The sequence below is a fragment of the Hylobates moloch genome, unplaced genomic scaffold, assembly GCF_009828535.3.
Source record: "Hylobates moloch isolate HMO894 unplaced genomic scaffold, HMol_V3 SCAFFOLD_13, whole genome shotgun sequence".
Classification (NCBI taxonomy): Eukaryota; Metazoa; Chordata; class Mammalia; order Primates; family Hylobatidae; genus Hylobates; species Hylobates moloch.
Window position 1 is genome coordinate 82,644,739 of NW_026652288.1, and position 26,414 is coordinate 82,671,152.

General features: G+C 34.4%; 1 protein-coding gene across 1 annotated transcript in view; it reads right to left on the reverse strand.

Moving 5' to 3' along the window:
• The window catches only part of SPATA16 (spermatogenesis associated 16), a 257,030-nt gene that overhangs the window by 151,789 nt on the left and 78,827 nt on the right, over window positions 1-26,414 (reverse strand). Inside the window, exon 3 of the mRNA XM_032172277.2 lies at window positions 15,180-15,325. Coding sequence (XP_032028168.1) covers window positions 15,180-15,325 — 146 coding nt within the window. The remainder of the gene's footprint in view (window positions 1-15,179; window positions 15,326-26,414) is intronic.

The following is a 26,414-nucleotide window of genomic DNA, read 5'->3' on the forward strand; positions in this document are numbered from 1 at the left end:
GTTAGAGTCTTAGAATTAGAGGGAAATTTGACAGAAAAATCAAAACCATTTGTCTATCAGGTATTAAAATTACTCATATTAACATCATAATTTTTTGATTTGTGGAAGTATTAAATTACATCCAGATAACAATATTTTACCTACTTAAGCCCTTTGTAGCCCTTTTACCAAAAGAGAAATATTGATTGTTATTCCTATGCTTTATGACATTGTAGGACTTCTAAATATTGTCTCTGATTTTCCTTTACTACATTAACAGAATTAGTGGGAGTTACACAATGGACGTTGTGTTTATGTAGATAACGTCCAGCCCAGCTAAACCATCAGGTTATATAGTATAGTTTGCAAGTTTAAAGTCAAAATTTGAATTGGATATGGACTTCGATATGGGAATTATCTCAATACTCTGGATTCAATGTTTAGTTATAGATCAAATTACCATTTCTTTAAGTGATTCCAATTAAGGAAATCTACTAATTACTAATATTATAAATGAATATATTAATAGTTTTTCTTTGTAATACGCACTCCTTTCTTTATTGACACCGATTATTAAATCTCTCATTTTGACATTCTGTCCTCTTTGGCTCACTGTATTGAGTCTCAACCTGTTGTGACTTGCACCAAATAGAGTGTCAGAGCACATTACTTTGGAAAGAATATGCTTTCCAGATATTTTTAGTAGTGCTGCCATTTCTGTGAATATAATGACAACAGCATATATTTTGTTGTTTTTGTTGAAAATGCTACATTGGATACTGACTAGCCCTCAACTAAAAGTGTTAACCTAGTTGAGAGAAATAATAAAAATACATACATAACCAGTAATCAACACATCAAAACTTGAAACAGTTAAATTGTGGGATGCTTGCAAGGGAGATGGAAAAAATAAAAGGTTTAGGAAGGGGATTCACAATGATAGAACAATTTAAAACTTAAAAAGGGCTAATCTGGAAAGAAATCCGAAGAAAGTGAGTTTTGAGCTGCCTTTGAAATAGTCACATCAAGGGAAGGAAGGTAGCAAATTCAAACTGGGAGAGTGGCTCAGAAATGACTTGGTGATAGAGGATGGTAAGCCATATTAACAACCGCCCTGTAAATTAGCTTGGCTAAAGCAATAAATTGATCATTGGGGAAGGTGGGAGTCTATTAAGGGCTGTTCATTAGTGAAAGGATTTTTAATTTTAGGAAAGAAACTACTAATGCTTCAGGGATTACTAAGAAAGCACATGATGGAAACACTTTTAAAGAAGACAATTATTGCAACTATTCTGATGAAAAATCCAAATGCTGGGAGAATGCTAAGGATGCCGTGAAAAAGTAGAGTGGTTCTCAATGCGTGGCCTGCAAATTTTCTATAGGTTCCTTGACATTTTCAGGGGGCTCATGAGGTCAGTTTTCATAATAATATTAAGAAATTATTTTCTCTTTTCACTGTATTGACATTTGCACCAGTGTTGCAAAAGCATGGTAGGGAAAACAGCTAGCTTCTTTGCAGGAAGCAAACAGGTAATACAAAACTGTTCTGGTATTCACTGAGTGTATTCTTTACCATTACGGGCACTCAGCCTCTATTTTTTTTTTTTTTAATAAATTTCAATCCTTGAGTACATGTCTCTTTAACATTTGGTAGGATGATGTAAGAAGCATGCATCAAGCACTTCTTCTGCATACCAAAATATAATAGCTGTCTTGGGGAAAAGCACTTCTGCACTTGTGCCATTGTTTACATTTGTGAGCTGACTTAGCCACTGTTTCTATGGAACACTATATTTTACTTGGAAGAATGACTAACAAATTATGATTATCAGACTTGAAATTTGGTAGACATTTTCTTAAAAATGAGATGCGTGCCTGTCACTTAAAGGAACACAACTGACAGTATATATTGCTAGTGATAAAAGTTTGAGCTTTTTTTTTTTTTTTTTTTGAGACGGAGTCTCGCTCTGTCGCCCAGGCTGGAGTGCAGTGGCGCGATCTCGGCTCACTGCAAGCTCCGCCTCCCGGGTTCACGCCATTCTCCTGCCTCAGCCTCTCCGAGTAGCTGGGACTACAGGCGCCCGCCACCACGCCCGGCTAATTTTTTGTATTTTTAGTAGAGACGGGGTTTCACCGTGGTCTCGATCTCCTGACCTTGTGATCCGCCCGCCTCGGCCTCCCAAAGTGCTGGGATTACAAGCGTGAGCCACCGCGCCCGGCCCAAAAGTTTGAGCTTTTAAGCAAAAATTAGTATTTTGGAAAACTTACATCTGTCACTGTGAGCTTGACAGTCACCCAATGCTTTAAGACTTTTCTGATGAAGTTGGCGATATTAACAACTGCAATTTAAAAATTTGGTTTTGCATAATGAAATGTGTCAACATTCGGAAATCTGCATATTTTCTAAATGACCAACAGGTGATATTACTAACTCATGAATGGATAAACAATCCAATCAAAGTATAAGATGAACTAATGGCTTTTAATGTTACAGAGTACAACATTGATTGATATGGTTTCAGAATCCATATTGCAATTAATCATTAAGAAACTACCACTTGTCAAGTCTTGGTGTAGTATCAAAGAAGAATATTCAAGATTATCTGAAAAGACTATTCAAATTATCTTTCATTTTCTAGCTGCATACCTTGTGTGACATTGAATTTTGTTCATATAAGTCAACCATATTATAATAGATTGAATGCAGGATCAGATATGAGAACTCAGCTTTCTTTTATGAAATCACTCTTGCAAAATGTCAATGTTACTGCTTTCACGCATGTTTAAAAATATTGCAAGTTTTTTTCATAAAATATTTAACATGTAATGGGATTATCATTTTGAAGTGAATGAGTAAATAAACGTTTTAATTTCTAAGTTATCATTTCTATATGGCAGATATTTATAGATGAGACTCACATAAGCAAAAACCCTTTGGGATCTTTAATAATGTTTAAAAATGTAACAACATTAAGATATAAAATTAGATAATGTTTAAAAATATGGTAAAATCCTCAAAGTTTGGGGATCACTATACAAGTAAATAGTCAAAATTTGGATGAAGGATGTAACTACAAGAATGAAGATGAAGAAGCACATGGAACATACTTGTTGGATAATTTGCATTATATTACACCATCCTTTTGCCCTCCTTCCTAAGACTAAAATACTCCCTCTGCCTTTTTTGGGTACTACATGTGACTTCTCGATGTTATTTTCACATTATTTTCTTTCCACAAAAACCAAGAACTACTTTCCCAGAGCCTGTATGTGTTGAACAGATTCCACAAGGAAAGCTTATAGGAACTAGAAGTCTAAAAACAAAGCAAAATGATAAGGTTAAATGTAGAGTGAAGTATATATTTCTTTCATCTGCTAATTTCTCATTGTTAAGCACTCAAAAATCAAACACTGCTTTGAATTCAACTGTCTTCTGTGTCAAAGTCATATTTGCTAGTGAAAGCTTAATAACTGGTAATAACATAAGAACATTTCTATCCAATTGCAAAATTATTTTGCCTAGGTGAGCCAGGAAAGGTACATGGTCTGCATTTTCCCCAGTGAGGAAGAGTCATAAGAAAGGTGTATGTCATATCTATAACCTGTGAGCAAAGTTATAGACAGTGTCACCAAGGAGACATTTCTTCTCAAACTAAAGGTGTTATAACTTAACATATGGCTGCTCTTCAGACTTCAACAAGAAATGAGAAAAGGTCACAGGTCCAAGAGAGGATGAATATGAAGAATTCTTGTCATAGCAACAGAAAAGAAAACGAGGAATGGTTTAAGGAAATACAGCAACAACAGTATAGCCACAGGATTTGCAAAATGCCTGTTAAGGCTAATGCTATGTTGTCAGTAATGTAGAATATGTATGGAATAGCCTAAAAAATATCCATATCCATAAAATACACATTCTTGAAATGCGAAAAGTCAAAGGGATAGCAGAGTGGTATCTGTTTGTAAGGTCATTAGCTCTTCAAAGGTAAACTACTAGAGTGAGAGTGAGTCATGCATACTCAACAAGAGATTTTGATCTGTAAAGGAAGTAGAGAGAAAATTTTAAATATCAGGCATAGGCTGGCAAGAGTTATAAAATGAGTAGGGGTTGGCATCTGAGTCTTTTTTTTAATCTCTTCCAATAAAAACTGGTTTGTCTCTTCCTACTTGTAACCTTGTAGGTAATACCCTATATAGTGACTTCTCCATGCCAAGTGTCCCAGAAAAGACCATTAGGGCAAAAAACATTGAGGGAAGTTGCCTTGAGAACAAGACACAAACATCAGTTTTACAGTATAGCCTGGGTGAGGCCAATTCAGTGGGAATGAGCTTTAGTTCCTTAAAATTGTGCTGGTTAAATTTGGAAATGTGGATAGTCTTCCAGTTTTCTTCTAAGCTAATCTTTTAAAATATTTTTGGATATCTAGTATTCATCAGCTCTCTATGTTTCCCTAGAATTTCTCAGTTTTAGTGTTGGTCCTTACCTATTTCAGTTTTTCACCACTTGTCTGGAAATCTTTTTGCACGTAGAGGCAACAAATTGGGAGGCTAAAAACAGACATGTCCCCATGGGGACCATCAAAATAGTTTTCTCCTTGTTGATAAGCATTAAATAGACCAGCCATTCACTGTGCTAAATCGAGCAAATGTGCTCAGGAAAAGAAGTTTGTGAATTCTAGACTCGTAAAATTTCAGGCTGGTCACCTGAGGTTTTTGAAATGTCACAAGGGTGACATAAAGGCTGAAATTTGCACAGAAATTTTCCATTTGCAAAACATTTTCACATCTGTAATATCATTTGACACCTTTCACAAGTGTTGAGGAAGATATTGTGATGATCTTATGTTTAGAAATCTAGAAATTGAGGCCAAGGGCAATTATGTGACTTGAGAAAGTCAAGGCTAGCCAGCAATTTTGCAAGGATTCAAATTCAGGCCTTCGATTTCTGAAGTTTGTTTCCCTACAGTACAAGGAATCTTACAACTTCTCTCTTTATTTGTAATTATAGAGTTAATCCTTGACAATCTAGAACTTTTTTTTTTAAACCCCAGGACATACCACTTACATGTGTTAGAACTTTTAAAATCTTAAGTACATGAATGCTTTTAATGCCCTAGTGAGAATTACAGAGGAAGAGGTTGCAGAAAGCCTAAATGACTTGTTCAACTCATTAGAATGGATTTTAGAGCTGATATATTAGGAAGTAAAAATCAAATATAAAAGAATCATCTTAAAATAACATGAATAAACCCACCCACAAGGAGTACCTGTGCAGCCTTCTTGCCAGCTTCAATTATCAAAATGAACATCTCCTGAAGGCAGTCCTCAGCATGGGAGCTGGGCATTAGCACACCCTAATCTGTTTTCTAAGGACCACATGGAAATCAAAAGCAAACCACAAATCAATAATAACTAGTAGATTCACATTCTAAAGAGAGTCCCCCAACAGCAGATGCATTGTTTCATAACAATACCACTCCATTACGCTCACATATTGTTTCCTCATTTATAAACTATTTTCATATTCATGAGTAAATGGGAATGATAAGTGCCAAGTGGGCACTGACCTCAGGGATAAGATGGGGTTAAATTTTAAGAAGAGAAAGAGTGAAAGCTAAGATGAGAAAGAAAACATCAAGCAAGATGATTATAAACTAAACTGCTATCAACTTGAATATAAGGGTAGAAGATAAAATGTCTGGGTGAAGAGCTGTGGGAGGCATGGCAAAGTGTCACAGAGGCAATACAGGAGTGCTGTACACAGAGCTGTTTTATTTAATAATTGCAAGCTACGTTAAAATGAAAAAATGACCGATACATGCATTTAAAAGGTGGTAAGTGTATTTAATATAAACAGAGTATGATCCCTTTATCACATCTTTTGCAATTTGGAAGGCTCCTCAGGGAATCTGATCCACCTTCAGGACATGCCTATGATTAAAAGCTCAAGAGGGGCCTAATCTGTTTTTCTCTGTCTTTGCTATGCCTTTACATTTTCCTCTCTTATTATACAGTCACGGTTGTCTTCCTCCTCCACCCCCCGACCTCCTTCTTCTCTTCTTCCTCCTCGTTTTCTTCTTTAGTAAAGAAACCTCTAATCAGATGTCTTAGCCATCTGGATCCTGTTTCTTGTGTTCATACTAAGAGAAACAAATGATGACCCTTAGAAACTCAGCCATTTTTATTTAGATAATATATAGCTATATTTAATTATTTTCTGGAATTTATTTGCTTTAATCTTCATTATCATTTCTCTTACTTTTTATACAAATAAGGCTATGTATTTACCCTGTAAGGCTATTTTATTAATTCATGTGATAGTCACAAAGAAAAGGGAGGATTTCAGGTATAAGAAAGGGGAGGAAAGTGGACGTATGTTAGTAGAGTTTCGTGATTTAAAAGTTGTGTTGTGTCAATATTGTAAAATAGACTCGCTAAGTGTTATTATTCACAAATCACACATGAGGAAAGCAAGGCTTTACAACCCAGTGAGTGAAGTGGTAGCTGAATCTGGGTTCTATGATTTCAAAGACAATGTCTAGTATTTCTCAATGCTACCACAACCTGCAAGGGAAGTCCTCTAGATTTTAAAGATGGTATGATTTTCATCATTTTCAGGATGAAATGATATGACAGCGAGAATTTTTGGAGGAAGAATAATGACCGTAATGCCATAGGTTTGCTGGGATGTTGTTTATTTGCCAGGGAAATGGTAATAAGAAAACCTTCTCAGGAAGTTAGTGGAGAAATAAGTGAGATAGCTTATAAAGGGCCCAGTTTCCACCTGCCACATGGTGGGTGTTCAGTGAATGCTTGTTCTTGTTCCTGCTTGAGAACTATTTCTTAATGCAGTCAACTTTGCACTGCAGAAAGGTGTTGTATAATAGTTGTTCCCTACAGTAGAAACAAAGGAAGTATAATCTTTGCCCTTTCACAAAAATTAGCATCCTTTATATATTTTTTTAGGGTTTCAAGAATGAGTTGGAATATTTAATGTGATCTTCAGAGGAAGCATATTTTTATAGGTGGATTTATTTTCATGGGAATACAATAGCAAGATACATAAAATACTAATGATCCATATAGCATTTTTATTTCTCCTGACTTCTCAAGGAGTCAAACTGCCTAAGTTGCAAAAAGACCAATCAGATATCTTTAAAATAGCAATGCCAGGATTTCCTTTTATTTTCTTCACACTGGCAAGCCCATACAAACATAAACTCATGCACACATGGGCACACACACAGTTTGCTTCATTTAATTGGAAGAAACAATCAGTAATCTATGAATCACAGAAGGAGGTAAGTAAGAAGAAACATTCTCTTCGTTGAGCCTTTCTGTTAAGAGTTGATGAAAATGAGTATGGATAATGTAATGTCTTTCAGAAATGAATGGCAATATCATCAAAACAACCACCCGTATGTTTTCCCAAAGCAAGACATTGTGAAGTGTTAAGAGATATATGCAGGTACGATTACATCCTTTCCTTTTGTGTTCCCAGTTATTATCCCCTAGAAGCAGTAACAACACTAATACTTAGTAGCCTATATATTTATTCATATCAAAAAACTGGCACCAGCAATGGTTTCTGGCACCTGCAAAGTTCCCTATTCTTTTACTATAGTATTGTAGTTTTGTTTAAGTTCATCCAAGATCATGAGAATTATTTTATCTAATGTTGTTGATGTGTTACATTTAGTGGCCAAATTTTAAACCCTCAGTTCTGGTAAAGAAGAGAGGGGAACATCACACACCAGGGCTGTTGTGTGGTTGGGGGAGCGGGGAGGGATAGCATTAGGAGATATACCTAATGTTAAATGACGAGTTAATGGGTACAGCACACCAACATGGCACATGAATACATATGTAACTAACCTGCACATTGTGCACATGTACCCTAAAACTTAAAGTATAATAATAATAAAAAAGAAGAGAGTATTGTATTTAAAATATCTCATTTCTTGGTATCTGCAAGAAATTTGCAGAATTCCTATTACTTCTATTATGAATCAATTCATTCTAAAACTCATGGGTATCTGTAATGCTTTAAGCGAATATCACCTTTGATCATAATTATCCCCGAAATTGTGACTGATAACACCCCAAAAGCTGTATTTTCATAGGAGCTTTCCAATTGTCTACTTTATTGAGTATGTTATGTTCAGAAAGGTATTTTATTTATTTATTAATTATTATTTTTTGAGACAGAGTCTTGCTCTGTCTCGCCCAGGCTGGAGTGCAGTGGTGTCATCTTGGTTCACTGTGCCCTCTCCCTCCTGGGTTCAAGTGATTCTCCTGTCTCAGCCTCTCAAGTAGCTGGGACTGTTACAGGTGTGGGCCACCACACCCAGCTAATTTTGTATTTTTAGTAGAGATGGGATTTCACCATGTTGGCCAGTCTGGTCTTGAACTCCTGACCTCAGGCGATCCACCCCCCTTGGCCTCCCAGAGTGTTGGCATTACAGGCAAAAAGGTATTTTAAAAATAATAGCCTCCTTTATGAAAATATAGAGCTTATTTCTATTACCATCGAAAATTACCTGTATTTGTTATTGGTGGTGGGATTACAATAAAACACAAACCTGATATATTTTGAGATTCAGGGATGCTTTTGAGCATTTTACTTGTATTTAAAGAAGAGAAAACAGAGGCCAAGGGAAGTTAATTATGAAAGTCAAAGCTAGTAACCGATAAAGCAGGGATTCAAATCTATGCCTTTGTTTAATTTTCTTATGTTTTGATCCATGAGTTACTTAGATGTGTATGGTTTAATTTCCAAGTATTTGGAGGGGTTTTCTAGGTATCTTACTCTTCAATTGATTTCTAATTTAATTACATTATGGTTAGAGAACAAGCTCTATAAGATTTTAAAATTTTTGAAATTTTAATTGAGTCTTATTTTCATCTCTAATAGTACACCTTCTCTTAAAATCTACCTTGGTAATAACACAGCAAAATTAAGCATTAAAAATAGACTTTTATGTTTATTATGTAGTGTATCATTTTTCATTTTTTTACTTTCAATGTATGCTTTATATAGATAGCATTTAGTTGAGCCTTGCAATGTAATCCAGACTGACGGTCTCTGCCTTTTAACTGGAATTTTCAATTGATGTACATATGTTTGATGTAATTACTGACATAGTTTGGTTGAACTCTGCCATCATGCTTCTGTTTTCCAGTATCTCATCTACTTTTTGTTCTTTTCTTCCTTCTTTCTTGACTTATTTTCAGTTAATTAAATATTCTTTAGTAATTAATTTTAAGTCCATTATTGGCTTTCTAGCTATAATTTTTATATTTTTAATCGCTTGCATCTTTATCACAGTCTACTTACAGTTAATATTGTACCATTTCATGTAAAAAAGCCTTACTATAGTAAAATTCCACTTGTTCTCCCACCCACAGGCCTTTGTGATATTGTAGTCAAATATTTTACATTGGCATGTGTAATCTTATTATTTATTATTTTTAATTTAGTTAATATAATAAAAATGCTATCGTTTTCTGTTTAAACATTTATCTTTAAGGACATTTTGAAAAGAAAATACAGTCTTTTATATTTACCATTTATCACTTCTGTTACTTTTATATTTACCATTTATCATTTTCATATAATAGTCTTTTATATTTACCATTTATCACTTCTGGTACTCTTCTTTGTTTTTTATAGTTCAAGTTTCAATCTATTGCCATTTCCTACAAGTTTCAATCTATTGCCATTTTCTACATTTCCCTTTATCATTCTCAAAGTGCAGATCTGGTAAAGATTAATTTTTTAACTTTTATTTATATGAAAATATTTTCATTTTACTCGCTGAAAATCAAATTCTAGTTTAAATTTTGCTTTCAGCACTTTAAAGTTGCCGTTCCATTGTATTTTGGCATCCATATTTCTGATTAAGAGTTACCAGTGATTTGTATCATTGTTCTTCCTGTGTAATGCATTGTTTTTCTTTGGCTGCCTTTAATATTTTCTCTTCATCTTGGGTTTTCATCAGTTTGATTATGATGTTCCTAGATGCAATCCTCTTTGAATCAGCCTCTCCTGCTGAGGCTTACTGGGTTTTCTTTTTTGTTTTTAACCAAAATGGAAAATTTCCAGAAATTATTTTTTATATCCTATTTTCTCTTTCCTCTTCGAGACTTCAATTACACGTATGTTAGATTTCTTGTTACTATCCCTGAGGACAGGTCACTGAGCCATTAATTGATTTTTTAAAAAACTTTTATTGTCTATCTCTTGTCTTTATAGTGGATAATTCCTATTGATTTGTCTTCAACTTCACTAGTCCTTTCTTTAGCATTCTCCAAACTGATGTTAAAGTAATAAATTAGTACATTTTAAATGTCAGATATTTTATTCATCTATGCTAAATCTCCATTTGGTTCTTCCCATAGCTTCTGTTTCTTTGTTGGGATTCTCATCTCTTCACTCATTACAACTATTTTTACCTTAAGATCCTTGAACGTACTTTCATAGGTTTGTTGAAATCCTTGTCTGCCAGTTCTACATCTGGGTCTTGAAGATCTATATCTGGTTCTACATCTTGAAGTCTATTTCTATGGACTACTTATTTTCTTAAGTCTCATTTTCCTACTTCTTTGCATGTGTGGTAATTTTTAACTTTATGCTGGATATTTTGGGTGAGACTTTGTGGGGAATCTGGATTATGACATATTTCCTGAAAAATATGTTAAGATGTTGAGGTTTTTTGTTTTTGTTTTTGTTTTTTTTTCCCCCTGTGAGAGAATGCAATGGCAGATACTCTTGTTCTTATGAAGCTTAGTTGTATTTTTTGTTAGGACAGGTCTATTTTGTCTTTGAATTTAATCTTAAGGTGTGGTCCTTTTCGTAGGTCATGGTCCTTACTATTATAGTATGATCTTTCTGGGGCTCAACTGAGTACCTGAGGTGCTGAGTGAGTACTCCAACATCTCCAAGCACTGCAGGTCATCTAAGTATTTCCATTTAGCACTTAGTTCTGTCACAGGCAATTTCTGCTGTACGGAATCTCTTTCCTCACATGCATGGCACAGACCTTGGCTAAGAACTTACAGTAAATTCCCATGCAGACTTCTGTCTCTCAACCCTTTCACACAGCTACCTCTTTCTTGGCCATGTTTCCTGTAATTATAGCTTCCTTGGCAGCCTTGCTATTCTAATCTCGGCCTCTTCAGTTTGGTGAGACTGCAGTTTAACTTGATATCCATGTCCCTGAACTAGGGCAGAAAAATAAACCGAACAAAAAGCTGAGAAGATTATGGGGCTCATCCTGTGTATTTTCCTTCTTTCAGGGATCACAGTCCTGCTCTGACCATTGTCCAAGGCCTGAAAGCTGTTGCCTCTTATATTTTGTCCAGTTTTACAGTTGTTTACAGCAAGAAGGTAGATTCAGTACCAATAACTGTGTCACGGTTAGAATAAAAAATTCATGGGTTTGTAATTATTTTTCACAAAACCTTGTGAAATAGTACTTGTGAAGTAAGTACTATTATAACCTAGTTTTTTCGAAAATTAAATTCAGTCTAGTGAGTGGAGCAGTCATAATTTGAACCTAGGCAGTCACATTCTAGACGTTGTGGTCTGACTAAATATACTATGCTGCCTCTGCAACATAACTTATATTGATTTCCTTCACAGCATTTATCATACTTTTCATCTCATATATATGCTAATATTTATTTATTTATTTACACTTTGCTACTTCTGCTGGTGTATAAGCGTCATGTATTTTCTATTTATAACTGTCTCTCCACTGCCTAGCACAGGAATAGGCTCTTAGTGGAAATATTTAATAAGTTTTTAAAAATGAATGAATGAATGTAGATACTACCATTATAAAATAATTTTTAAAATAGGGATTTTTCTTACATATTTGGTACTTTATACTTCATCTTGTCTGCCACCTTGTGGCAACAAAATTTTGCAATAAAAATTAAAAAAACCCCTAAAGGTAGGGAATATACAAAAGGTGATATGTATCATTAAAATCTTTGCAAGTATATACATCAAAATATATTTATATAATAAGAAAAGAATCATAGCAGGATTTTAAATCTTGATAAGAAAGCAGTAATTACAAATCGGTCTTTAGAAATGTTTAAAAACCTTCTGATAAACAGTGGCACTGGTTTGATGAAGTGAGCAGAGATTCAATGTATTAGGAGAGTCAACCAAATTACTTTTGGTTGAAGTAAAAAATAATACTTATATGTGCCACTTTGGATATGTTATGAATAAAAAAGAAGAGCCATTTTGATAATAGTTGTTTTCAGAGGCTTTGTGTCATTGACTGTTTTAGTTTAAATGGCAGTGCTTAGCTGATTAATTTCAAAACGTATCTTTGTTGATCTTAAAACCATAAAGTTATGGTTCTTGTAGTCTTCTCTATGACAAAACAATAGAAGCAAAACTACATGATGGTTTTTAAGCTAAATTTTGTGTTAACAAGTCTCCTAAAAATATGCAGTAGACCTCACATTTACATAAAATTAAAGAGAAGATGCTTCAGCAAATGCAAATAAATGCAAAAAAGGAATATTTTAATTTTGATTCATGATTAGTATAAACTTTCACAATGTGATAATAATACAAAAGCAGAATTCTGCATTGAGTATATAACTAATGATTGTAAGCTATTTATAGAGTAAATATCCTAGTTAATTTATTTTATAAAATACATTTGTTGATTATATTTCAGACTGTTTTAAAATCTAATATCTTTTTTTTTTTTGAGACGGAGTCTCGCTCTGTCACCCAGGCTGGAGGGCAGTGGCGCAATCTCGGCTCACTGCAAGCTCCGCCTCCCGGGTTCACGCCATTCTCCTGCCTCAGCCTCTCCGAGTAGCTGGGACTACAGGCGCCCGCCACCACGCCCGGCTAATTTTTTTTGTATTTTTAGTAGAGACGGGGTTTCACCGTGGTCTTGATCTCCTGACCTCGTGATCCGCCCGCCTCGGCCTCCCAAAGTGCTGGGATTACAAGCTTGAGCTACCGCGCCCGGCCAATCTAAGATCTTTCAAGATGTTTTGATATTAAAATCATATGTATTGACTTATACAGTTCTGCACTATGACCAGACCAGCAAAATGATTTATTTCACTTGATGCATTATTAATTGAACGAATTGACTGTTTAACCTTTATTGATTTACATTTCTTACTTAATGTTCAACTTAGGAACAGCAGCAAAAATTATTTTACAAAAGTTAATTCTAACGTAATAGGAAAGATAACTTTACTATTCACTGTTATATACATTCAATTCGGTAATTTTCAAGGTCTTGAAAAAGCACTCTTACTTTCAAAGCAGAAAATTTCTAATTCTAAATAGTGAACCTACTGAAGCTGATCTTCGCATTCTCAGGAATTGCAGCATCTTGTAGTTCTTATATTTGGCTTATAGTGGAATTTTTGATCTTTTGTTCTCATTTCTTTTTTTTTTTTTTACTGAATTCTTGTTTACCAGAGACTGTTACTTATTTTTAATAACATTGAATTAATTACATTTTGACATGACCATGCCATTTGGAACCCTTTTATTATTAAATATGATTCAAAAATTCATCAAACTATTCTGATATCCAAGAAATATTTCTTTTAAGATGTAGGCCATGTAGGTGGCCCTTTTTATTTGTGATTATAACCATGGAGAAGGTGAGGTATAATTACTTTTAGTGCATCTCAATTTATTATTGTTTATGTATGCCTATGGATTTTCTGAATATTTTGAAGTCTATAAATAGCTTTCAAGTGTTCATTTCTATTTTTAAAATTTTTACTTATTTATGTTCTTTGCTTTTGCATGATCAAATATTTTGCATGATCAAATATTTTTTAGTCTGTAAATAGTTTTCAAATATTTTTCCCACAAATCACCCAGATAGCCCAAAAGTTGCAATATTTTGACATACTGAAATACACATTACTTTTCCTATATTTCTTCTTTCAAATGGAAATACAACAAAATTCTTTGACAGACCATATATCTTGATTTTTTAAAAAAAACTATGGTTTCATAAAATGTTCCCAGATAATATAGGGAGTAAAATTTTCTTTTAATGTCAAAGGGAATCTGCCTCTAGGTTTTGTAGTTTACTTAAGAGGGAGAATGGCTTTCAAACAGGTTGTCTTGTGAATTTCAAAGTGATTTTGTTGTCTGTAGGTTCTTGAGGTCAAGTTTAAGTTCACTACTAGGGCTGTGAAAAATCTTGGATAGAAACCACTTTTACATCCTAGTGGATGTGAGTTTGTAAATGACTTTTACCATACTAATAAATCTCCCATTTACAAATGAGTCTTGATATAACTGATAATGGTGTTCCCCAGTTGGTTATTAAGAAAGCAGGAATTATATGTTCATATTGACACTAGTTTGCCATTTGTATCCAAAAGAAGTACAGAATGTGAGATGAGAAAATGAACAACACAAAAGTTCTGGGTAAATTGCTCAAAGTCAGGCAGGGAGGGATAGAGGCATCATAATTTCAAGGAAAGAGTTTTTTGAAAGGCGTAATATAATCACTTTATCTTTGCTGCAGATTAAAACTGATTATTATCCATGAGAGAAAGACCCCTAAAACATAAAATATAGGAGAGGTACATTTTTATAGAAGAAAAGACAGGCCTGGGTAACAGTGGGGATTCTAGGAAGTCATATAGTGACACACAGATACATACTTCTAAAGAAGGATAGAAATATAAAAAAGAAAATTTTAAGGACAGAGATAAGAAGTATTTCATACCTTTGGAAAGCTGTCCAAAGGATCCTTTGAATCAGCTAATGTGATCACCAAATAAGCCATGAACTTTCAAGTCTTGGCTCATACTTCACAGTCAGAATTCCCTTCTACCATTCCACAACTGCAATTTTGACAATCCTTCTTACCTTTCAATACCACCTCCCTTACTTACCTATTCTCTCCCTCGTTTCTTCCCGCAGCAGTTTGCTTCTGCAGTTGTCTGCCTCTTAGTTTTGCCCTGTATTATGAATAGTTTCTTGTGTCTCTATTTCTTCCACTAGGTTTTGAGAGTTTTGTGGTCTCCATGATTGCCTCACTTGACATAAACCAAGCAGTAAATAAATGTTTGTTTCTTCTTTAAATTGAAATAAAATGGAAGGTGATCAGGCAAGCTCAGATAGTACCCTCCACTAGCGTGAACAGCATTTACTTGCACTTATTAGTATATGATTTTACCTGTGTGCATGATTCAGGGCAAGATCTGGTTTCCTCATCCGTAGATAACAGGTAACAAGCTTTGTCTCAATGAAACTTGCCACGCTTGCTATATCTTCAGCAGGTGCATCAAACGGTTCTCCCAGAACTGCTCCTTTGCTGCAAAGCTTTAAAAAATACAGTACCTTCAACATCTTAATAATCTTTCATATAATTTATCTTTTAAATAAGCAAAACGTGTATGTTTTATTTATATATGTTTTGCTTATGCTTGCTTATATGTTTTGCGTATATGTTAAAAGTATATATGATGCCTTTTCCAAACTACAAGTAAAATATTAATATTTTGATCATAAATTAAATAAATTGTTCCTGTTCACTATTAAGTGACTATAATATAAAATAAGGGACACATTTTACTGTAAAATCCTTCCTGTAAAATATTTTAAAAGTATGATAGGTTTTAAAGGAGTGCCAGTTGCTAAGAATGTCTGTTTTAAAAATAAAGCACACAATAACCAAAGATATTAACAGAAAGCCAGGCATAAATCATATTAAATACCAGTGCTTTTATGAAAACCCAGCTGAGCAATGATCTAGCACACTATCAAGTTTGATTTAATATAATAAGAGGTATCGGAAGTAAACTCCTAGGAACCATTAACATGATCGGTGATTAATTTGAGTCTGAATCATATTCTCTAGTATGTTATTGAAAGAAAAGAAGTGAAAATTTATTAGAATTTATTGGCAGAGGACACAGTATCTGAAAAACATGGCAAGAATATGAATTCTTAGTAAAAATTCCAGGAAGTCAGTGGTTTCTGGGCATCATAGATAAACTGTAGAGAAAGAAAATAATTAATTTTTTTTTGGAGAACCCCAAACATAACAAAGTGTCAATAATATGACAAGGGAAGATCAGCACTTTTTCTCTCCCTCTCTTCAATTCCTTGAAATTAAGGCTGATGGAAAAGAAGTCCTATCTATGTTCAGTGACCTTATTCAGGATATCACCTTTTTGCTCTTTTCTGCTTCCATCTATGCATATACTGGGGGAAATTTTCTTGCCAGAGATAGTAATATTTGCAGTTAATACTTATTTATATATCCTTTAGTATAAAATTTATTGTATTCTAAATCCTGTTTGCTTAAATGACATAGTTTAAAATAAATTTTCTTTTATAGGTTAAATCTTGAGACGGTTTTGCCATTTATATTAATGCTATTGTCATTTTTTAAATGCAGTTTGTTATTTGAATGTGGCTATATACTGTTCTAAAATGCATTTACTTTCTTAGTAAAGGCTAAAAAAGACTAAAGGCTAAAAAAAATCTAGAATCTAGATGTTCAGTATCCATAGTCTGAATTGGTAGTTACCTAATGCTGTTTTCTTTTGCTTGGATATCTTATTAATCCTGGAGATTCATATTGTTCTTAAAACCCTTTATCAGTTGGATGAATGAAATATATTACTTTCTTCATTTAGTAAAAAATACTTACTGAGCATCTACTATCTGCCAAAGTTGGTCTCTTTACATTTTAATTTGAATTGATTAGGATTTTTTCATAAATCTTGCCTATTTTTAGCTCTATATAAATTCCCCTTTCCTATTCCTTGCCTATTTCTATTGAATATAAATCTTTTTATTATTAATTATAATAAATATTTAGATATTTAAGCTATTACCCCTTTTCTGGTAGTAATAATATACACATGATAAAATGTAGGGGTTTCACCCACAAATAATTTTTTGGAAAAGTGTCAACTTTTACTCATGTTTTGTAAAGGCTCTCAGAATACATAAAACACTACTCTCAATTATTTTGAAAAAAATTTAGCAAAGACTATTTGAGGAAGATACACTGGAAATGACCTCAGTCAATGCTAAGTTTGGATGCTTCATAAAGGTCACCTGATAAAATTAGTAATAAAATAGATGAAACATTTAACCCAGATTTAGTAATTATTCTAGCGAATCTGACCTCAGAAGTGTCAGTGTGGCTGTAAACAGTCTTTAAAACATAATTTTGGAAAGCATGATAGTTTGAAGATGGCAATTCGAGACAGCATCTCCTTTCTTCAGCCAATCTGATCCCACAGTATCCAGAAATACCTAAATGGAGTTTTCCACAAAAGAAAGATTTTTGTATGACATGACTATAAAACACAAATAGAAAACAAAATTAGTAGAAATTAGGTAGTTTTATTTATCCATATCTTATATTAACATTCCAGATCTTCTCAATTAATTTTATCTTTTTTTTTTTTTCTTTTAAGACAGAGTCTGGCTCTGTCTCCCAGGCTGGAGTGCAGTGGCGAGATCTCTCCTCACAGCAACCTCTGCCTCCCAGGTTCAAGCGATTCTCCTGCCTCAGCCTCCCAAGTAGCTGGGATTACAGACACGTGCCACCACGCCTGGCTAATTTTTTGTATTTTTAGTAGAGACGGGGTTTCACCGTGTTATCCAGGATGACCTCAGTCTTCTGACCTCATGATCCACCAACCTTGGCCTCCCAAAGTGCTGGGATTACAGGCGTGAGCCACCGTACCCGGCCAAGTTTTGTATTTTCAGTACAGACGGGGTTTCACCATGTTGGCCAGGCTGGGTCTTGAACTCCTGACCTTAAGTAATCTGCTCGCTTCAGTCTCCCAAAGTGCTGGGATTACAAGCAGGATCCACGGCGCTTGGCTCAATTAATTTTATCTTTAAATGAAATCAGCCTTTGTTTCCTCAAATCTTAAATACTCAAATCTCCTCTTCACGTAAAATCTTAAAAAAGAAACAAAATATACATTGTCTGTGGTCTTTGCCCCTTCCTATCCTTGTTTCTCTCTGATGTGATGGTGTGGAAGAGCCTCTTTTTAGGCACACTTTTTTTTTTTTTTCTTGAGACAGAGTCTCACTCTGTTTTGCTCAGGCTGGAGTGTAATGGTGCCATCTCGGCTCACTGCAGCCTCCACCTCCTGGGTTCAAGCGATTCTCCTGTCTCAGCCTCCCAAGTAACTAGGACTACAGGCGTGTGCCACCACATCCGGCTGATTTTGTATTTTCAGTAGAGACAGGGTTTCACTATGTTGGCCAGTCTGGTCTTGAACTCCTGACCTCAGGTTATCCACCCGCCTAGGTCTCCCAAAGTGCTGGGATTACAGGCATGAGCCACTGTGCCCCACACACTTTTTATGGGCTAATGTGGAAGTCATTCAGTGAGTAGTTTCCATGAGGACATTCAGGTTCTTCATGGCAGGCAGGAGGAAGACACCTTCAGATTTCATAATAGTAAAGACTGTCTATAAACACTGAGAGAAAGTGAAAAGTCTCTACTTGTATAAGATTCAAGGCAAGAAAAGAAATAAAAATGACCTATCTTCACACACTAATGAGAATACTTCATGAAACCAAGCTGAAAGACAGCAGTGAAAGACAAGGATAATTTTCCAATTCATGTAAAAATCAGAAGATAGGCAGCCTGCTGGGTAAGCTTTACATATGTTTGTTGAATTCTTGCTTTACCAATCAAGTATTGTAAGATTGAGAACTTTACTGACTATATCGAAGATTGCTTTGTTTGTTCTCTTCCAAAGTAGTACATCTTTGAATTAAGCTTTGCAATAAGGCAAACAGTTAAAACCATATGTTGAAGTTAAAGGTAGAGTTATAGGTACATGTAGATAAAGTGTTGGCATCAGAACCATGAAACACATTTCAGATATTTTACTAAATTTTAAAATTTCCATATAGACATTTGTATAGACTGAGCAGTTAATTCTCCAGAAGATGAAGAAATTTAATGTGGTGTGAATTTATTTAAATCTAGGAAGGGTGACTTTGTTCACCTTAAAACAAAGGGTATTTGTCTAGAAATGTATAATTTAAATCTTTGGTGAAATAAGTCATGGAGATAAGGAATAAAAACTTTTAAATTATCTGAAATAGTGTATCACTGAGAAGACTTTTAATTAGGAAAAATTAGGAGTTAACTTTTTATTTCAAAAGAAACCCTAAAATATTTTTGAATACACTATGGACAAATTAAAAGTCAATATTTAAGGGAAAAATGCAGTCTAAATTCTTATGAGTATAGCTGTTGTTTTGATAAGAACCTAGATATGAAAAATGAAATTTCAGGCCTGGCGCAGTGGCTCATGCCTGTAATACCTGCACTTTCAGAAACCGAGGCAGGTGGATCACCTGAGGTCAGGAGTTTGAGACCAGCCTGGCCAACGTGGCGAAACCCCATCTGTACTAAAAATACAAAAATTAACCAGGCATGGTGGCAGGCACCTGTATTCCCAGCTACTAGGGAGGATGAGGCAGGAGAGCCTCTTGAACCCAGGAGGCAGAGTTTGCAGTGAGCCAAGATCGCACCACTGCACTCCAGCCTGGGTGACAGACTGAGATTCAGTCTCAAATAATAATAATAATAATAATAATAATAGTAAAAGGAAATGTCAGTACTAAATTGGAATCATAAGCTCAAATTGTAATAAAGTTTCTCAAAGTTCTTTTAAGAAATAAGTATCTAACTTACTTTTAGAAATTGTGCACAAAGGGATTTCAAGGTTTGTTTAAAAACAGATACAAATAACATACCACATTAGTTGCAGAAATAATATTAAATAATATATGGTGAGCCACATTCTTAAAAATGCAACCACACATTTTTCTTTAATTAGGATCATCATTATCCAGATTAATATTGCTAATAGTTTCTCCCTTATTAAAATTCTGTCTGATGAGTGTTGTTTCCTCACTGTATCCCTGGAATAAAATTTTCAGTGATCCCTGACAATTTAGAAGAGAACAATAAATCTGGAAAAGCCTAGCATTGTTTGAGTCATCAAATGTCTACAAATAAGGATACACATAATCATCAGTTGGTAATTTTTAAGGTTTTTGGAAACTATAAAAAAATCTAAAGATGGGGAGAAAGTGATCCATAACCCTACCACCATATATATAATTGCCATTAACTTTTGCCATATTTCTTTCTATATGTTTTGTTTTTGTATCATAATAGAAGATACATCAACATAATTTTTATACTGCTTTTTCATATGCTCTGCTTTTTTAAATTGGAAAATAAAAGCATGTTAATTATAATTATATTATTACATGTTACAATTATAGTTGAAGATTTCAATATTCCCCTCTCAGCAAATGACAGAAATATTAGAAAGAAAACCGGTAAAGATAGATCTGAACAACACAATCAACCAACAGGATGTAATTGACATACATAAATAGATACATTATATATGTGAATAAAAAACACAGGACTCAGCAACCCCATTACTGGGTATATACCCAAAGGAATATAAATTATTGTACTATAAAGACACATGCATACGTATGTTTATTATAGCACAATTTACAATAGCAAAGACATGGAACCAACCCAAATGCCCATCAATGATAGCTGGATAAAGAAAATGTGGTACATATACGCCATGGAACACTATGCAACCATAAAAAGGAATGAGATTATGTCCTTTGCAGGGACATGGTTGAAGCTGGAAGTCATCATCCTCAGCAAACTAACACAGAAACAGAAAACTAAACACCACATATTCTCACTCATAAATGGAAGTCGAACACTTAGAACTCATGGACACCAAGAGGGGAACAACACACACCAGGGCCTACTGGGGGTGGGGTTTGAGGGGAGGGAACTTAGAGGACATGTCAGTAGGTGCAGCAAACCACCATGGCACACGTATACGTATGCAACAAACCTGTACATTCTACACATGTATCCTTTTTTTTTTTAAGAATAAAGAAAAAAGAAAGAAAACACATACGTAAAACATTCCACTCAATAGCAGAATACACATTTTTCTTACATGCCCATAGAAAATTCACCAATATAGACCACATCCTGGGCTATAAAACAAACCTCAACACAATGAGAAAACTGAAATAATTCAGAGCATGTTCTCTGACTATACTGGAGTAAAAACTCAATGGTAAAAAACCCCAAAATAATCTAATTTGAAAGTGAACAAAAGACACGAACAACCATTTCATACATATGGCAAATAAGCACATAAAAATATATTTGACATCATTATTCATTAGAGAAATGCAAATTGAAACTACAATGAAGTATCACTGCACACCTACACAATGGCTAAAATAAAACAACAGTGGCAACACCAAAAACTGAGAATGTTGGGAAAATGGATTGCTCCATCCTACACTGCTGATAGTAGTGTGAAATGGTACAGCCACTAGAGAAAACAAGATGGAGAAACTCAATAGTTGCACTCCTGGGCACTTACTCCAGAGAAATTCTTATATTCACACAAAAATCTGTACAAGAATATTCATAGCAACTTCATTTATAATAACTCCAAACTGAAAGCGATCTAGATGTCCTTCAATGGATGAATGATTAAACAAACTGGTACATCCATACTAAGACCACTACTTTACAGTGAGAAGGCACCAACTAGTGATCCATGCAATCACTTGAATGAATCTCTAGGGAATATGCTGAGTAAAAAAATCTGATCTCAAACTGTTACATACAATATGATTACGTGACACAATTATAGGAATGGAGAACAGATTATTGATAATGAGGAACTAGGGACTGCATAGGTGTTGTGTTTATAAAAGTCAACAAAAATGAATCCTGTAGTGAGGGAACTGTAATGTGTCTTGAATTTGGTAGGTGGATATGCAGATTTACATGTCATAAAATTGCACAGACATAATACACACACACATACAAGAGTGAAAGTGCAAGTAAAACGAGAAATCTTAAGATTGGTGGATTGCCTTGGTGTTAATATTCTAGTTTTGCAAGATATTGCCTCTGGGAGAAACTGCATAAACGGTACATGAGATCTCTCTGTATTACAACTGCCTATGAATCTACAATTATCTTAAAGTAAAATTTAATTAAAAATAATAATGTTAAAAATTAGATGTATTTAATTTTATTCCTTCCTTTATTTTATTCAGGACAATTTTAATCATGTTTAACTGGGGTTTTGGATAAGAGGATAAATCATATCTAAAGGAAGGAGTTTTCCATAAGGTTTTACTGTGTTAAATTATAGATAGATTCTATAATAAGGAGTAACAACTCATAATGAGGTTTGTTTTGAAGTTTCATTCACAAGCCATTATAGAAGGATATATCAGCCCCTCCACATCTTCATTATTATGTCTGTTGTTTTAGGTCGTTTGCTGTAAGATGAGGTTTGTGTGTATGATATTCATAGAAGGAAATTAGCAAGTCATTTTATATAACGACTTTGTCATTTTTGTTTTTGTTTTTCTTAATGATCTTTTAGTTTGTTAGCACTTATTTACAAGTAACTTTTTTCAAAAAGAGCAAACGTGGATGGTAACTTTTCTAAGCTCATGAATAGTTGAGAATGTATGTTGCTGACATGTAAGAAATGCCGGGCTCAGTGGTTCACGCCTGTAATCCCAGCACTTTGGGAGGCCGAGGCTGGTGGATCGCCTGAGGTCAGGAATTCGAGACTAGCTTGGCCAACATAGTAAAACCCTGTCTCTACTAAAAATACCAAAAATTAGCTGGAAGTGGTGGCGGGCCCCTGTAACCCCAACTACCAGGGAGGCTGAGGCAGGAGAATCTCTTGAACCCAGGAGGCGGAAGTTGCAGTAAGCCGAGATCGCGCCATTGCACTCCAGCCAGGAGCAATAGAGTGAGACCCTTGCCTCCAAAAAAAAAAAAAAAAAAAGAAATGTGGTTGAGTTACATTTTTTGGGACATAATCATTTTTTCTGTAAATACATAGATCGCCATTTACATTATGGTATTTCCCATGCAAACAAGAAAAAACATAATGCTTTTTAAATGAAACCAGGCATAATTAAAAATAACTTCTTATGTTGAAGTTTCTTCCTTTCCCCCAATGCGTAGTATTTTTTCTCTTCTTATAACTCAAAATTACTACTACCGTGAGTCCACATATGTTCTATTTTCATGTATTTTGCCTGAAAAAAGATAACTTCTGTGTTTGCATACTCATGTATTTATTTTTCTAACTTAGAAAACTTTTCTTCAGTTACATCTCTGATTATTGGTACCATTTCGACTATAGTGTTTTCTCTTTTCTTTTCTTTCTCTTTTTTTTTTTTTTTTTTTGAGACAGAGTCTCGCTCTGTGGCCCAGGCTGGAGTGCAGTGGCGAGATCTTGGCTCACTGCAAGCTCCGCCTCCCGGGTTCACGCCATGCTCCTGCCTCAGCCTCCCGAGTAGCTGGGACTACAGGTGCCCGCCACCATGCCCGGGTAATTTTCTTGGTATTTTTTAGTAAAGATGGGGTTTCACCATGTTAGCCAGGGTGGTCTCGAATGCCTGACCTCTTGATCCGCCCATCTCGGCCTCCCAAAGTGCTAGGATTACAGGTGTGAGCCACCGTACCTGGCCTATCGTGTTTTCTTTCTTAAGAAAATAATTCTTAAGCTGCATCTTTCACCGCTGTTATTCCTGTCTATTAGGCTCTCTGATTTTTTTCACCTCTTTCAGGAGAGTGTTTCAAGATTGTTGGCTGTATCATTCACTTTATTTTCATTATTTACTTTATAGTTCATTTTATAAGCCAATGCTAGTGATAATAAATGCAAACGTTTAAATACTGCTAACTTAGTATGTGGGATTCTCCCCAAACATCTGGCCCTAGAGTCTGTGCATTTAATCACGCACCAAAGCCACGCAGTGCCATTCCATGAACTACAGATCCACATTAAGTACAGAAACAGAGTAAGCGTTTAGAAACTTTTATAGCAAATCAACAGAAAAACTTTACATCTATTAAATCTCATAATAAAAAAATAGAATTTGTATTTTTCTGTCTTATTTTTACTTCATTTTTCCTAGTAATTCATTTTTCCTATATTTAACAAAGTATTGGTCCACAACAGATTGGGACAGAAATACAACCAAGTAGAACTAGTTCTTCACGACAGATAGAGAAAAAAACTCTAGCAACCTGTTAGGTATTTAGATAATTCAGAAATTATAAAGAAAAAACCCTCAAAATTGTATTATTAAAAAGGGACCACCATTAGATAGTATCATGGATATATCTATATCTATAGTGTGGCTATATCTACATGAATTTCTATCTATCTCTATCCATCCATTTGCAAAGATGGTATGGTTATCCATACTACTATGTAATCTACTTGTTTCTCTGGATATATCATGAACATTTTCACGTTAATAAATATATATCATTATTCTAAGTGGCTGCATAATTTTATTCGATCTCCATTTAATGGTTTCCCTAATGAGAAATTTTTCTAGTGACATTGAAAATTCTCAGTATTATGCATAATGTACAATGAACAGCCATGTGTATACACCTTGCCCACGGGTTTGATCATTTTCAAATTGTTATATTCTGTTATAATGTATGCTTACATATTGGAGTTACTTAGTCAGGAGTATACAGTTGAATCCAGAAAATACTAATACTTTAGAATATACATCATAAAAGTGCTCTCCAGAAAAGTTTTACACTTTTACAACAAGGTAAAAGTTCTTGTTTCTGTATACTAGTACCTACATTAGATATTAGCAATGTTTTACTCCATTTGTTCTTTGATAATTAGATGGACAAAAATGGCACCTCACCTCAAAATCAATTACTAGCTCAGTCTCCTGTGTTTATCGGCCACAGGTATGGGTATACTGTTTGCTCATAAATTTTATTCCTTTTAAATTAGGCTGTTCTAAATTTGTTCACTTATTTTTATTTAGTAAATATATAATTAATTTTTAAAAATGTGTCATTTATTATAAGGTTATGATTTGTTATCGGGCTTATGCTAGCTTTATAAAACAAACTGGAAAAATTGGAAAGATTGCCATCTTTCTAAATACTCTGAAACATTCTACAATAGTTGAAAAAGTCTAAGCTCAGCTCCTTTCATCCAATGTGATAGTATGCTAATGTCTTTAGTTGAATACTTAGCTCATTTATCTTGCTTTTCTTCTGTATAAATTTGTTGTATGCTTCTTTGCTTCACTTAGGAAAAAAATTCACAGCTTTTATTTCCACCTTTTTTACCAAGAGTTAGTTAAGAAAGTTTGGGCTACTATTTTTAAAAACTTTACCACCTACTTTTCTTAGTTACTTGTAAGATTAGACCTTTTTTGCATATTTGTTACTCATTTATATTTAATCATTTATGGATTATCTGCTTAGTTCCTTTAAGATTTGTATTTTATGTTTTTACTGTATTTTTTTGTTGTTAATTTCTGTGAGTGCAGCCATGGAAGCATGGGGTTTGGACATGTTATGCATTTCTTTTCCCATCCCACATAAATGAACTCCTCTGGATAAATGTCTCTATCCCATTTGGTAGCTTTTTTTTTTTCAGCATACAGATATTACGCCTGCACAGAAGCCCAGCATTTTGAGTGACTCTCCTTTGTTATGTGGAGGAAAGTCAGTCTGAGAATGAAGCTAATGTAGAAAAAACAGAGCCGGCTGGGCGCAGTGGCTCATGCCTGTAATCCCAGCACTTTGGGAGGCTGAGGTGGGTGGATCACCTGAGGTCAGGAGTTTGAGACCAGCCTGGCCAACATGGTGAAACCCAGTCTCTACTAAAAATATAAAAATTAGTCAGGCATGGTTGTGGGCGCCTGTAATCTCAGCTACTCGGGAGGCTGAGGCAGGAGAATTGCTGGAACCTGGGAAGCAGAGGTTGCTGTGAGCTGAGATTGCGCCATTGCACTCCAGCCCAGGTGACAACAGCAAAACTCCATTCCCAAAAAAAGAAACAAAGCCAAAGATGGAGAAGCGAGAAGGTCCAACACTGAATCCTAAGGATGTTCTCTTGAATCAAAATATAAAAAATAATTTTAAAAGTCAGTATTCTTTTAGTTATTTCGAAAAAGTAATTTAAATTAGGGAATTAGAAGAAAAATGAAAAAAATAATTTTAAAAGTCAGTATTCTTTTAGTTATTTTGAAAAAGTAATTTAAATTAGGGAATTCGAGGAAAAATGAAAATTATAAAAAAATTAAATTACAGAATGAATTTTAAATTAGATGCAATAAGCAAAGAACCAATATGAGATAAGATCAAATTGTAAATGTAGAGGATAAGCTTTAAAAATAAGCAGTATTAAAGATTCCATTACTAAAGAATTTTTACAATTTCTAAGATATTTTCATATGCAAAATTGTACTTAAGTTCTCAGAATTTCCATGAAGTCAATAAAACACTTACTATTGCCTTATTTTACAGGTATAAAAATCTGTG